Source organism: Salvia splendens, chromosome 19 (assembly GCF_004379255.2).
Source record: "Salvia splendens isolate huo1 chromosome 19, SspV2, whole genome shotgun sequence".
Classification (NCBI taxonomy): domain Eukaryota; kingdom Viridiplantae; phylum Streptophyta; class Magnoliopsida; order Lamiales; family Lamiaceae; genus Salvia; species Salvia splendens.
In genome coordinates this window covers 26,978,782-26,992,833 of record NC_056050.1, presented here as the reverse complement: position 1 = coordinate 26,992,833, position 14,052 = coordinate 26,978,782, and the positions used below count along the sequence as shown (strand labels likewise).

General features: G+C 39.8%; 4 protein-coding genes and 1 non-coding gene across 6 annotated transcripts; 4 read left to right on the top strand and 1 right to left on the bottom strand.

Annotated features, from left to right (window-relative positions):
* Positions 1-79: 79 nt before the first annotated feature.
* Positions 80-5,563, top strand: LOC121780374 (monodehydroascorbate reductase 4, peroxisomal-like). The gene is made up of 7 exons (XM_042177965.1): positions 80-392; positions 2,060-2,111; positions 2,635-2,715; positions 3,104-3,222; positions 3,774-3,993; positions 4,251-4,369; positions 4,689-5,563. The coding sequence occupies exons 1-7, from the start codon at positions 273-275 to the stop codon at positions 5,415-5,417; spliced, it is 1,440 nt and encodes a 479-aa protein (XP_042033899.1). The 5' UTR covers positions 80-272; the 3' UTR covers positions 5,418-5,563.
* A 561-nt stretch (positions 5,564-6,124) lies between these two features.
* On the top strand, positions 6,125-6,196 carry TRNAP-UGG. Its single transcript has one exon. It is a non-coding gene; the product is annotated as a tRNA-Pro (tRNA).
* Positions 6,197-6,263: 67 nt separating this feature from the next.
* LOC121779406 (50S ribosomal protein L12, chloroplastic-like) lies at positions 6,264-7,084 on the top strand. Its single transcript, XM_042176742.1, has one exon. The coding sequence runs from the start codon at positions 6,351-6,353 to the stop codon at positions 6,903-6,905; it is 555 nt and encodes a 184-aa protein (XP_042032676.1). The 5' UTR covers positions 6,264-6,350; the 3' UTR covers positions 6,906-7,084.
* LOC121779405 lies at positions 6,784-11,638 on the top strand. Of its 2 annotated transcripts, none has more exons than XM_042176740.1 (2): positions 6,784-6,913; positions 8,855-11,638. In XM_042176740.1, exon 2 carries the CDS (start codon positions 8,908-8,910, stop codon positions 11,536-11,538), a length of 2,631 nt encoding a protein of 876 aa, XP_042032674.1. In that variant the 5' UTR covers positions 6,784-6,913; positions 8,855-8,907; the 3' UTR covers positions 11,539-11,638. The 2 variants fall into 2 exon arrangements, with proteins under 2 accessions (XP_042032674.1, XP_042032673.1); XM_042176739.1 differs by lacking the exon at positions 6,784-6,913 and adding an exon at positions 8,159-8,422.
* Positions 11,639-11,951: 313 nt separating this feature from the next.
* LOC121779407 (universal stress protein A-like protein) lies at positions 11,952-13,749 on the bottom strand. The gene is made up of 4 exons (XM_042176743.1): positions 13,462-13,749; positions 12,659-12,780; positions 12,416-12,534; positions 11,952-12,309 (listed from the first exon to the last, which is right to left on the bottom strand). Exons 1-4 carry the CDS (start codon positions 13,649-13,651, stop codon positions 12,201-12,203), a joined length of 540 nt encoding a protein of 179 aa, XP_042032677.1. The 5' UTR covers positions 13,652-13,749; the 3' UTR covers positions 11,952-12,200.
* Between the last annotated feature and the right edge of the window lie 303 nt (positions 13,750-14,052).

Genomic DNA, 14,052 nt, shown 5'->3' with positions numbered 1-14,052 from the left:
ATTCGTAGATTGAAAATGGATGAACCCTGTTTTTTTTGTTAGAACCCTAATTTTGTAAATCACTCATATTTATCTCGAATAGAAAATGAAATAAAAATTCAGAGAAGAAATAAAATAATGAAAGAGAAAAATCAATTTGGCAGTTATCTCTGCAAGTGTGAAGAGGTGGCGCAGCTCTCAAGAAACGATCATTTTTCTAGTCTCCTCACTATACATATAGATTGAATTGTATCTATACCCGGAGAGAGAAAGAAGGTGGCGTGCAGCAGAAGATGGGGAGAGCGTTCGTGTACGTGATAATCGGAGGAGGCGTCGCAGCTGGCTACGCCGCCCATGAATTCATCCAGGCAGGCGTCTCTTCCGGTGAACTCTGCATCATCTCCGAAGAGCCTGTAACTCTCTCTCTCTCTCTCTCTCTCTCTCTCTCTCTCTCTCTCTCTCTCTCTCTCTCCTCGCGCTATTACGTGTATATAGATAAAATTCTGTATGTGTGTGTGTGCGTTGTTAATGAGATTAATTGCTGGCTGAATTTGTTTGTTGCAATTAGTTTTCAATCTGTCGATTTACTGAAGTTCGCACCTAATTATGGCAGTCGTGTTAGCTGATGTGCAATCCGAATGTTTTGAGATGATGTTTGTTGCAATTAGTTTTCAATCGGTCGATTTAGTGAAGTTCGAACCTAATTATGGCAGTCGTGTTAGCTTGCAATCCAAATGTTTTGAGATGATGTCTGTTGCAATTAGTTTTCAATCTGTGGATTTAGTGAACTTCCCATCTAATTATGGCAGTCGTGTTAGCTGATGTGCAATCCGAGTGCTTTCAGATGATGTTTGTTGCAATTGGTTTTCAATCTGTGGATTTAGTGAAGTTCGCACCTAATTATGGCAGTCGTGTTAGCTGATGTGCAACCTGAACGTTTTCAGATGATGTTTGTTGCAATTAGTTTTCAATCTGTGGATTAAGTGAAGTTCGCCGAATGTTTTTGAGATGGAAGGATGGTATAATATGAGCTTGTTATGTGATGTTCATTTATTTATTACTTATCTAGACTTGATTGAGAGAAAATCAGAGGATTTTTGGGGGGTTTTGTGTTTAAATCCAGATAAAGGAACTCGAATTTGACAGTCTCCGTTATTTTGTGCATCAGTGCAGTAATTATGAATCCCTGATGTGGGTTTTTTATATGATGTGGTAGGTATTTAAAATAAGTTGCATTTTCCCAAAAAGGTCTAAAGTAATTAGGTTACTCCTGGTTAAGATTTGGTGGAAATCTCTAATTTGGTTGCTAGAGCACTGGATAAAATCTAAATTCAGTGATTCCAATAATTGTAGTTTCAAGTATCCAGGGTACAGTATCATATTTACATAGACTTCTGTCCTTTTTAAGTAGCAAGGGGTGAGTTCATGGCTTGCCCTTCCTTTATGATTGCATTTTCACCCAGAGGATGAAAGGATATCCTGTATTAAGCTGTTTGCAAGAGCATATTAGATCCTCTTCCAAAAGAAAATTGGATAGGACCTTTGTATAGGCCATGAACTAGATCCATATATCATCTATAGCTCTATACCTGTCTGATCAACTGGCAATCATACAAACGTTCTTGGTAGCATGTCTTTGTCTCAATAGAGGGTTATGGTGTCATGACTCTCTCCATGGATCAATTTGTTGAATTTGTATTGTTTCCCCCAACAACTTGAGAAACAGAGAAATTTTTTGATAGAATGAAGCTTCGTGGAACCAGTAAGATAGTGATATGCATGCTTATCTGCGTTCTTATTTTTTTGGTAGCTTGTTGAATCTTAAGTAGCCTACACTTAGGGGAGGATACATGTTTTTATCGTTTCTCATGTTTCTTGGTTTGATAATAGAAGTGTTTCACTTAAATAAGGGAGTATCTTTTATTCTAACGAGTCAAGGTGAAGATCAGGTTATAGTTGTATGCTTGGGCTAATGCACTCATAGTTTAATGCTATTTTCTTAATGTTTGTATGCTTGGTTAGATTGTTTATTTTTTTATCCTTTTTTCCAATATGCTTTTCATACTAGTGCATTTTGTAGGTTGCACCCTATGAAAGGCCTGCATTGAGCAAAGGTTACTTACTCCCTGAAGGTATGTATTTTACTCCCTATACAGCAGGATCACAAATTTCCTTCAAAACATACTGCAGCATACACTTCTTTACATACATATATTGACCTTGTGCCCTGGGTTGATAGCCAGATAAGTTCATTTGAAACAAAAACATGGGAAAAACTGAATGTCTGATTTGCAATTTGGATAAAGAAACTTTTGGGTACATCTATATTAGAGTTATACTTCATCTGGCCTCTGTTTATACTTATAGGATGCTTCTCATTTAATTTTGTAAGGTGCCTTTCCATGTGCAAATTCAGATCCAAGTCCTTAATCTGCATAAGTCATTTATGCAATTATTAATGTTTAGTTAAAAATTCTATATCTAAATTATGCTCACAGATATTTTCTCTGGTTATGTTTGTGCTGTGTACATATGTGAATGTCTCTTGTGTTAGATGCTTCGGAAGTTACTGTTATTCTTTACTATGTTAGTCTGTTTGAGAATAAAGGTTTGCCATTTTAAATGACTGAACTCTGTACTTTCTACTGCTTGCAGCTCCTGCACGCCTACCTTCATTTCACTGTTGTGTAGGTACCAATGGGGAAAGATTGGCTCCAAAATGGTACAATGAAAATGGTAATTTTCAATACCATTTCTCAAGTTTCAATATGTCACCCTTGTGTAATCAAAATAATCGTATCTAGGTTTCCGTAGTTTAATGCTACTTGGAAGAAATGGTTCTCCCTCTGCTCAGGGCAAGCCTTTTTCATTTTATCTTCCTTGTTGTATAGCTTGAATATAGTATTTGTAGAATGAATCTAGGAAATCACATCGTTCAGTGTATGATTTCATTTAAGAATCAGCTCCATATAAAAGAACACATTAGACCATGTTTGGATACCATCACCCCAAAATCCAAATGCAGTAAACAGCGATGCTTCTAGTTTTTGTTAGATTTTTATTACTTTAGCAATATCTTTTACATCAGATTTTGTGTAATTACTTCTTCTGATGCAATATTCAGGTATTGAGCTAATTCTTGGAACTAGAGTTAAGTCTGCTGATGTCAGACGGAAGACACTGCTTACTGCAACAGGAGAAACAATAAGCTACAAGTATCTCATTGTTGCAACAGGTGCTCGGGTACTGAAGCTATTCTGTTTTTATATCCTGGTAGTTTTGTGCTGTAAGAATACGTTAGTTCTGTCGTTTTGCACTGAAATAGAATGGAAATGGAATTATGGAAGACATTTTCACAATACTTTTCTTGTCAAGCCTCTTATTTTTTGGCATAATGCTGGCTATTGTGCTTGGCCAAGTATTGGGGTTTATTTAGTTTAATTGCCCTTTCGAAGCACATTCTGGAATGATTTAAGCTCCAGATAAACAGCACATGGATCACACATTTTGAAATTTTTTCAAGAATTAGTGTGTTATATCTTCGCCATTTGCATCCTATTTGGTGTAGGAGTGAACTTGAAGCATGTCTCAGCATACTGTTGATCTGCCAACTTCAGAACTTACGCCTGGGCTTAAGGTTTAATTGACTAATGAAAAATCGAAGCATATGCATGTGCAGTAGAACTTATTATGGACCAAAGTCAACTTGACCCCCCGCCCCCTATCTTGGGTGAAAATGCATCTGTCATAAATTATTCAGCTTATAACTGGTATTGTTTCTATTCATTTTGTAGGCTTTGAAGCTTGAAGAGTTTGGGGTAAATACTTTAGATGCACCTAATGTGTGTTATTTACGAGATGTGGCTGATGCGGACAGACTTGTAGATGTGATGCAATCTCGCAGCGGTGGGCAGGCTGTTGTTATTGGTGGTGGCTATATTGGAATGGAATGTGCTGCATCTTTGGTGATAAACAACTTAAATGTGACTATGGTCTTTCCAGAGGCACAGTGTAGTAAGTAGTTTTCTTATATTTATTCCATTCTTCATTTCATTTTATGCATCAAAATTTATCGGTCATACTGCTGGATATGATATGATATGGTTCTGATTACTCTCTCTCTCTCTCTCTCACACACACACACACACACACACACACACACACACACACTTTTTACTGTTTCAAGTGAGAACTCATCTTTGTTATACTAATTGGGGAACTATGTTCGTTTAATCTTCCCCAGCAATGTTCTCATATTCTGGCTTCTGCAGTGGCCCGTTTATTCTCCCCCAAGATTGCGGCTTTCTATGAAGAATTTTATCAGTCCAAAGGGGTGAAGTTTGTCAAAGGAACTGTCTTGACATCATTCGATTTTAACTCTGATGGGAAGGTATTACTGTTCTTCTCTTTGCTTGTAAAAAAATACTTTGTCAAACTGAATTCTGATAAGTATACTACTCTATATTACTATGTAAAGGTCAAACGAAAAGTTAAGTTGCGTAATGTGTTTTTCACACTATAGTTTCACTTATTTGGTACCTGTAGATATGAATTCAGTTGCTAAACAAGTCTCGGATAGGCTATGCGCCAGTTAGCCATTTCAATAACAGAAAACAATCTGAGACGAAACGTGTCAAATACAATGATATTTTTTTCATAAGTCTCCAACTGCATATTCTTATACTTGCACTGGCCAACTCTTTTATTAGGTCTGCGCTGTTAATCTTCGAGATGGGAGCAAGCTTCCTGCAGATATGGTTGTGGTCGGTATAGGGATTCGACCGAACACAAGTCTGTTTGAAGGTCAATTAACAATGGAAAAAGGGGGAATCAAGGTGAATGGCAAAATGCAATCGAGCAACAGCTCAGTCTATGCAATTGGGGACGTCGCTGCTTTTCCAGTCAAAATAGTCGGTGAAACGCGCAGGCTCGAGCACGTTGACTCTGCACGGAGGGCAGCAAGGCACGTTGTTTCAGCCATCATCGAACCTGAAAAGACGGGCGAATTTGACTATCTACCGTTCTTCTACTCGAGGGTCTTCACTCTGTCTTGGCAGTTCTACGGCGACAATGCAGGCGAAGTTGTCCATTTCGGAGACTTCAGTGGAAACACTTTTGGAGCATACTGGATGAACAAAGGCCATTTGGTCGGATCTTTCCTCGAGGGTGGAACGAAGGAACAGTACGAGGCGTTAGCCCAGGCCACGAGGCTGAAACCCAAAATTGAAGACTTGGCTGAGCTCGAGAGCCAAGGGTTGGAATATGCCTTTAACATAATCCAGAAACCTCCGTCTCCACGCCCAGCAGAAGTGGGTAGTGGCTCCACTCTCGTCCTCGACAAACCACTACACGTCTGGCATGCTACTACGGGAGTTATCGTTGCTGCGTCCGTGGCGGCCTTCGCATACTGGTACGGAAGAAAGCGCAAGAGGTGGTGAAAATATTGCCTTGTGCTTCTTTGAAGATTCATTATTGTATAATGCACTTCACCTGTTGTAGCATTTTGTATGTCAAGAGAAAGAGCTGAATACTCTTTGTGCAATTTACTTTCATTTGGAAAAGGGCGAAAGTTTTAAATCCTTAATTTTATTTGCAAAAATTAGTTTCAGAATTTTTTTACTTCTCATTTTTTGGATAGTAAATAAGATAGATAGGCTTCTCGATTGTAGCTAAACAAGCTGTTTGAATGAGTTGAGAGAGAAGATAACGTAGACGGTGTAGAAGAAAGAGATGGTATTCATCATTTCATTTTGCTTAGTTGAAAAGATGTGTACAATGCTATTTATAGAAGAAAGAGCTATTCAACTACAACCGCCCAACTAACCTCTCAATGAATAGAAGTTTCATTGACTCTAATTTTTCTATTTTAGTCGTCTGCGAATAAGAGTCGCGGTTCATTTATATTATAAATGGTAATACACTCTATATTCCATTAACTCATTCCACTCATATTTATTTAAAAATAATATAAATAAGTGGGGTCCATAAACCACAAACTATTTTCACCCACTTTTCTTAACATTTTTAAAAATCCGTGCCGAATGGAAATGAGACTCCTATTTGCGGACGGAGGGAGTATGATGAAATGAAATAAATAATTGAACAAATACTAAATATTTATATAAACATGAGCAGTAAGCAAAGAGGGCATTTGGTCTAGTGGTATGATTCTCGCTTTGGGTGCGAGAGGTCCCGAGTTCGATTCTCGGAATGCCCCACTTTTTTTTTTTTTTTTTACACCTAAACAGGGAGTATTAAAAACCCCATAAGGGTAATTCCATAAATACAACAAAACTATGGTTTAGATACTCATCTCGGAAACCGCTCCGCAACTTCTTATCCTATCTTTTTCCTTCGCTCCAAATATCACCATGGCTTCAACCACGCTATCCTACGCCACCCTCGGCTCCGCCTCTTATCCTACGCTCCCCTCCTCCCAATTCCCCAATCCACCTCTCGGTTTCCCCTCCAAATCCCTTTCCAATCCCCTCCGTCGCCGCGCTCGCCTCCTCCGCCCCCTCGCTGCCGTCGACGCTCCGCCAAAGGTAGTTGATCTCGCCGATCGGATCTCGAATCTCACCCTCGCCGACGCGCAGAAGCTCGTCGAGTACCTCCAGGACAATCTCGGCGTGTCCGCCGCGTCCTTCGCCCCCGCGGCTGCCGCCGTCGCGGCTCCTTCGGCGGGAGAGGCTGCGGCGGTGGTGGAGGAGAAGACGGAGTTCGACGTGGTGATCGAGGACGTGCCGAGCAACATGAGGATCGCAACGATCAAGGTGGTTAGGGCTCTCACGAGCCTCGCGCTGAAGGAGGCGAAGGAGCTGATTGAAGGATTGCCGAAGAAATTCAAGGAGGCGGTGTCGAAGGAGGAGGCGGAGGAGGCGAAGAAGCAGCTCGAGGACGCCGGCGCTAAGGTCTCAATCGTCTGATTTTCGCGGTAAATTTTCACATTTTTAGCTTCTTTCAATTTGGATGTGAGTGAAGATGTAGATGTAGTGATAATGCCGATTTTGTTAATTTCCGTTCCAAAATTTATCTTTGGTTTATGGATATTTGAGATTCATATTTTATATATATACATTATGCTGAAGTTGGGCTTGATGATGTAGTAGAACTGTAGAAGTGTTTTTTTCAAATGAATTCTGTTTTTGAAGATAAAACCATTGATTATGATTTATGAAGGTAAACTTTTTAAATATTTTTTTACTTTGTTTCATTTTTGTTTTTATATACTGTATAAAAAATGATCAAAGTTATGAATAAAATTAATGAGTATGATAAAAAGTAGCAATAATATTATGATAAGTTGATAACTTTTGCACAAAGAGGGCATAGTGATTAGTGACTGTGAGGCTTTATAAAAGGATAATTTGATTTTACACTATAAAAGCAAAAACAAAAAAGGGTTAATTATACGTAAATTAACATAACACAATTTCTAAAATAACTTAAGATAATCAGAACTCTTATGAAGGTAAAAAAACACATCTTAAGCATCAAACTTTCGAATATCTTATTTAAAGCTTCGAATCTCATCATTCACTATGAGCATTGATAGTGAAAATGAGGTGTCATCTCAAAAGGTTATAGGTATACTTATGAAATTTTAAGTATTAAAGTAACGAAAGTGTTAACACAAAGTCTTAAATTTGAGCTTGTAAGACAAGTACTATTAAATTGTGGCGTCAATAATGAGGTGGCAGCGTAAAAGGTATATACTAGTATCGAACTTACAACTAGCATTAATGTCATCTAAATAATTTAGAGTTTAAAGTCTAAAAATAATTTACTATTGTATCATTTAAAATGACTACACATGACATTCAAGTATAAACTTACAAACACAATCTAATCCAAAGTGGGTACTATCAAAATTAACTTATAAAAATCGATTGCAAAAGCGACATTCGAACATTATTTCTTTTGTTGGTTGTAAAATCAGAACAAACTTATAGACATATTATAACATTGAAAATGACATGTCATCTAAAAATTTAAATCCATAAACTAAGTTGAAAAGTTATTTAAAACCATAAACTACAAATCTTAAATAATCAAATTATTTGAGAAGTTAAAACCGTACACGCTATATAATTTTGCGTACGAAATCACCGCCGTCTATTAAAATGGTTTAGTTCCACCGCAGCTGGTGCAATACACCGCCTTTGATCTCCTCGCCATCGCCCAATCTCATCTCTTCCATCTGGTGCACCACGGCACACTCTAAATATTCCCGCATATTTTCATTTTGTCCCAAAATCCCTTTTTTTCAAAAAAAAAAACTACATCATGTCAGCTCAGTACTTCACTTGTCCGAAAAAAGCAATATCTCCAAAACCCTAATTCTTCAACTCATTACAACACTTTCCTAGATTCTCACACACTCTCTCTCTCTCTCTGCGAAGTTAATTTTCGGAGACGATGCTTCCCCCAAGCATTTGACGGCGTAAGTTTATAGCTCGATTTCACCATTCCCCTTCTTTTTTACGGAATATTTTTCCTTTTTCTGCTTCAATTCGAATCTAGCTAGGATAATGTATTTTTTATAATCGATTTCGTTTGTTTTGGTCTGTTGTGCTGTACCTTTTTGTTAGTTTAGGGTTTCGAGCTACATTTTTTGGTGGTGTCTCTTCATTTCAGTTGATCTTGCTAGTCAATGTTTAGTTACAGCTGCAATTTTTTTTCTGTTTTTACTGCTTTTCTGTTGGTTTAATTTTATTGCAGTTGTAAAAAAGAGAAATTTGGGGAATTTTTAAAATTACTTCTGGTGGTGTTTCTTCATTTCAATTTATTTGCTGATCTTGTTAGTTTAAGTGTTTAGTTACAGCTGCAATTTAATCTGTTTTTATTGCTTTTGTGTTGGTTTATTTTGTTGCAGTTGTAAAGAAGAGAAATTTGGGAATTTTTTTATTTTCTGGGTTGTGTATAAAAATGGCGTCTTTGGAAGATGTTATTACTGAGGCAAAGATCCACTCTGATGATCCCGGCTCCGAATTGGGGGTTTTGGATTCTGAACCGAAGGAGGATCGAACTAGGGTTTTGAATTTGAGGAAATGTGAAGCTGTTGTGAGTGAACAGGTTGTGGAAAGTGAAGTTATTGTAGAGTCTAGTGCTAATGTGAATGGTTCCGAGGGCGAACTTGTTAAAAGTTGCGACGAAAATGATGGAAATGTCGAGAATTCTTTGGAGGAAGATCGGACTAGGGTTTTGAATTTGAGGAAATGTGATGCTGTTGTGAGTGAACAGGTTGTGGAGAGTGAAGTAATTGTAGAGACTAGTGTTAATGTGAATGGCTCTGAGAGCGAACTTGTGAAAACTTGCAACGAAAATGAAGGAAATGTCGAGAATGAGAATTATTTGGAGGAAACGGGGGATTTTAAGTCTACGGGTGATGATCAATTGGATGTTATGGATGTGGATGGATGTGGCGAAGGAACTGGTGATAAGATGAATGATTTGGAGATGAATGATATGGAGCACGGGTTTCGTGTGGGGGATTTTGTTTGGGCTAAAATCAAGAGTCATCCGTGGTGGCCGGGGCAGGTGTACGATCCAGAAGATGCTTCGGAGTTTGCTATGGCTCGTAAACAGGAGGGTCGTCTTCTGGTGGCCTTTTTTGGGGATGGTTCGTGTTCTTGGTGCTCGTTGTCTCAGCTGGTACCCTTTGTGGATAAATTTTCACAGATGTCGAAAGATAGTAGCTCGAAAAGCTTTCTTTATGCTGTGCAGACGGCTACGGATGAGGTTGGTAGGCTGATGGAGTTAGAGATGATGTGTAAATGCGTCCCCGAGGAAAAGAAAGAGAGTCTTGCTAAGCCGGAGGTGATAAATGCCGGATTGAGAGCAGGGGTCCTCGTGCCAGAGGTGGATGTTTGTTGGCTTTCTTTGCCCCAGTATGAACCTGCGGATGTGTTGGATAGAGTCACGCGGCTAGCGAAGGTGGTTTCTGTGGGGAACGCTCTCGACCTTGCTGTTTTAAGGAGTTGGCTGTCTGCGTTTTGTTATTTTAGTGGTGGTCGTACATTGGCTGAGTATCACGAGCCCTTTGATATTGAAGGTTTGGAAGAGAAGAATCAAGATGATTTAGGTGTTGCGGTTGAAGCCCCTGTGCTCGGCCCACAGGATGACGACTGGCTATCTTCGCCCACAGCACGGTCTGTGAACTCACAGGCGCCATCGGAGAGTAAGGTTTTGCATAGACGGAAGCAGAGAAGTGTGGCTGAGCTCATGGGAGAGAACAAAAATGTGAAGCCGGGTAAGGAGGGCATGGATGTCGAGAAGTCCACTACCACCCGGAAGAGGAAGAAGGATACCGAGCAGCCTTCTTCAATGGGGAAGAGAGGTAAGAAGAGAAAGGCGGAGGTTTCGTCGTCCCCTATGATAACGGATGCAAAAGATGATGGTGCAAACGGAGGGATGTCGCGAAAGCCAAAGGAAATCGATAGTTCTGTTGCGGAAGAAGCTTACGAAGAAGCCAGAGATGACTCAGACACAGTCTCAACCCCGAGGGAGAGGAAGAAGAGCAAGTACTTATCTCCTCCGTACACTAATCTTGCTTGGAGACTGGGTAGCTCGAGCTTTAAGTCACTCTCGAGTTTTAAGTCCGTGGCACTGGTTGAGAACGATGAAGCTACCAAGACAGCTGAGGCGGGAGGAGAGCATGCAGAGACTGCTACGTCTCAGTCTATCTCAACGGATAACGAGCCAACAGGAAGTGTTGGTGACACACGTTCACGGACACTCAAGGATGTTAAGATGCTGAGCTTCTCCGTGTCTGATGTTGATATTCCGGTTAATGAACTACTGTTAGAGATACAGCGTGCAGCTCTCGATCCGTTTTACCTGAGCAAGACGGGCTCCCTTGATACGGTTTGGGCGTTCGTCTCTGCACTCAGAAGCTCAACGTACTTGCACGGATCGGACTATAAGATATATCTCAAACAACTGTCTCAGCTAACGATCATAAGCAACGGACGAGCTGAGGAGAAAACGGCCAACAGATCGCCTGAAGAGAACACTCCCATAGCATCAAAGACACCAAAGAAAACCAAGAAATCTGCCAGTGTTGTGAAAAGCAGCGTGGGATCCGAAAAGGGCGAAACTTTTCCGTGCCTCACTCTGTCTTTCACGCCCGGATTTCCTCTGCCTTCGAAGAAACTGATCGTGGGGCTGTTTGGCAAGTTCGGGAGCCTCATCATGAAGGAAACAAAGGTCGAGAAAGACAGCCACTCTATCCGGGTTGCGTACACAAAGGACTCTGATGCAGAAGCAGCCTACGAATCATCATCAAGCACGTGTCCATTTGGTTCGGAGAACGTTAGCTACTCGTTGCAGCGCTGTCCTAAGACGCGGCCTCCTGAGAAACGAGAAGCTTGGGGCTTGGTTTCGGATCTCAGCGCCATCAAGCAGAAGCTCGAGATAACGACAGCTACTGTTGAGAACTACCGTTCGAGATTCTCGTCAGAGGAATTGGGTTTGAAGGACGAGATGAAGCTGCTGATGGAGAAGATGGAGACGGTCGGAGAGATGGTGAGAGTTATTGTTGAGAAAAGCACATCATAATCTAGTGGTTTGTTGTTAGTCTGCAATTGCAATTGTTGTAGATGTTTTTGGTGGAATTTGATGGAAGAAGAAGAAAAGCACCATTTTCTTATTTATTTCATTTTCTTTTGCAGTTAGCTTTTTTTTTTTTGTATATTATGGTTACTGCCACCTGCTTTATCCTTCAAAACTAGCCTAGGTTTCACTTTCTGCAAATATGGGCTTAAATCCGATCTTACCTAATGCTCGTTTACACGCTCACACGAACCATCACGGGAAGGCGCATTCGATCAAATTTAACTAATACGTGCTTGCACGTCATTGCTGTTCGCATTTCATATGAAGAGAAGCAAGATGCATATAATGTGTCGGGAGAATGGATTGCAGACGACGAGGATGACAAACGACAAGCAGGGTGTGATGATCTCAAGAAATTTAAAAGACAACAACACTTCCTTTCTCACTAATATGCAAGAATATTGTTCACAAATCACATATCTTGCTAGTATTCATCTCACTACTGCTTTACAAGGCACTCGGACGGGCTTAGATGTGATTTACAGTAATGTACGAGAACCAGTAAACTGGTCAAGGCTCAACGCAGTATCAGAAAAAGGCGAACAAGGAAAAGCAACATCAAAAAACTTACAACAGAAGATATGTCCACATTGATTGTCGATCACTCAGTCATCAACGGGATCCTGAGGAGTCTCAGATGCATCCCGCTTGATTGCAATCACAGGGCAATCAGCATGCTTCACGCAAAATTCACTCACAGTTCCTACAAAAACCCTATAAAACGAGTCACTAGTGTTAGGACGAGCTGAATCTTCGGGGGGATTAAAATCATGCTGGTACAAACACAGGCAAAAAGATGAAAGTTGAAAAGCAAACGCACTTCTGGAAAGGCCCGAGACCCCTGCTTCCCAGGACAAGAAAATCTGGCTGGACACGATTCGCTTCATGGCAGATGACTTCTTTGGGATCACCTATCTTGATCCATGCTTCACAAGCAACCTACACATATGTTACAATAGCTACATTAGGTACAATGCCTCTTTCTTCTCTGTATGATCTTACGACACTGATTAATATGGAAGGGGGAAGTTCTACGCTAGCAAGGGTGGAGTATCATATATACCCCGATTTCATGACAGTGATTGACAAAGTACTCCAAAAGATGAAGTCCTCTGATCTTGTCTCTGCGCTTCATCGTCTTGAAATCTTCTGGGGAGGCATATATGCTATCCATATCATCAAAACCTAGACAAGTTGAGTAATTTAGCATTTAGTTTTGGAAGCAAATAAGTTGAACAATGGGCGAACTTCGAAGATGACTGTGAATTGATCCGATCAACAAAATAAGCCTTGGCTCTAATAAATATCAAAGCCGGACAAAAAAAGCAAGTTGAAGAATAACATATGCACTCTAACAAAGATTGGTAGGGAATCATGCACCAAATTCTACAGTTTAAAAAAGGAATTGATCAGCATTGAAGTCAAGTAGTACCTATTAATTTAGAATCTATTCTGAATGATCAGAATGAAGAAAACAACAGATAAGCAGAAAACAAAAAAACACCACTCCAGTTTCATGTATAACCGCAATATCCAAATTGCAAAAGGATATCAATCATTTCGAACTCAAAAAATTATTCAAAACCACAAGCAATCATTTAAGAACCATGGCAGAAAATTGCTCACACAGCTATCCTAATCACGGAACAGATCAAGTCGGAATAACAAATCATCGTCCTATTCTAGCATCTCCTGCCGATTAGCAACAATTTTTTTTAAAAAAATCCAAACCCTAGCTGAACCAAACACATCGAATTTAAGTAAAATCTCAATGAAAGCACACAATTAGGAAGCGATAATCACATAATCAAATCACCTGCAACAGCGAAATAGAGCAACAATAACGAAAATAGGGAGAATCAATACCGTCTTCATCGGGGACTTGAACATGAAGAAATAGCAGCTTGAATCCAGAAGTGTTGGTGCGGACGATTTTGCTGAGAATCCAGTCAAAAGCTCCTCTGCTGCTTATGGAGGCGTGGGGATAGCCTTTGATGGTTGACTCGTTCACCGCCACCAATATCCGAGTCGGCGCAGCAATCTCCTCTGCCGCCATTTCCGAGTATAAGCTCTCTCTCTCTCTCTCTCTCTCTCTCTCGCTACAGACAGATTCTCGAAAACTAACGTCGGTTGCTCCGTATCGTTTCGTTTTAGTAGGAGTATTATTTTATTCGATTTATTGTGTCTTCATTTATTTTCGAATACATCGCGAAATTATTTATCGCCATTACGATAGGTTATTATAAGATTTAGAGATAATTATAATTTTTCATAAACTTTATAATTCTAACTTTTAAAATCAGAATATATATACTGGTCATGTTATTATTAGCTTTAGAGATAATTATAATTTTTCATAAATTTTATAATTCTATAACTTTTAAAATCAGAATATATACGGGTCATGTTAAAATGTATACTCCCTAGTATCCAATCCACATCTAAAACCAATCGTAC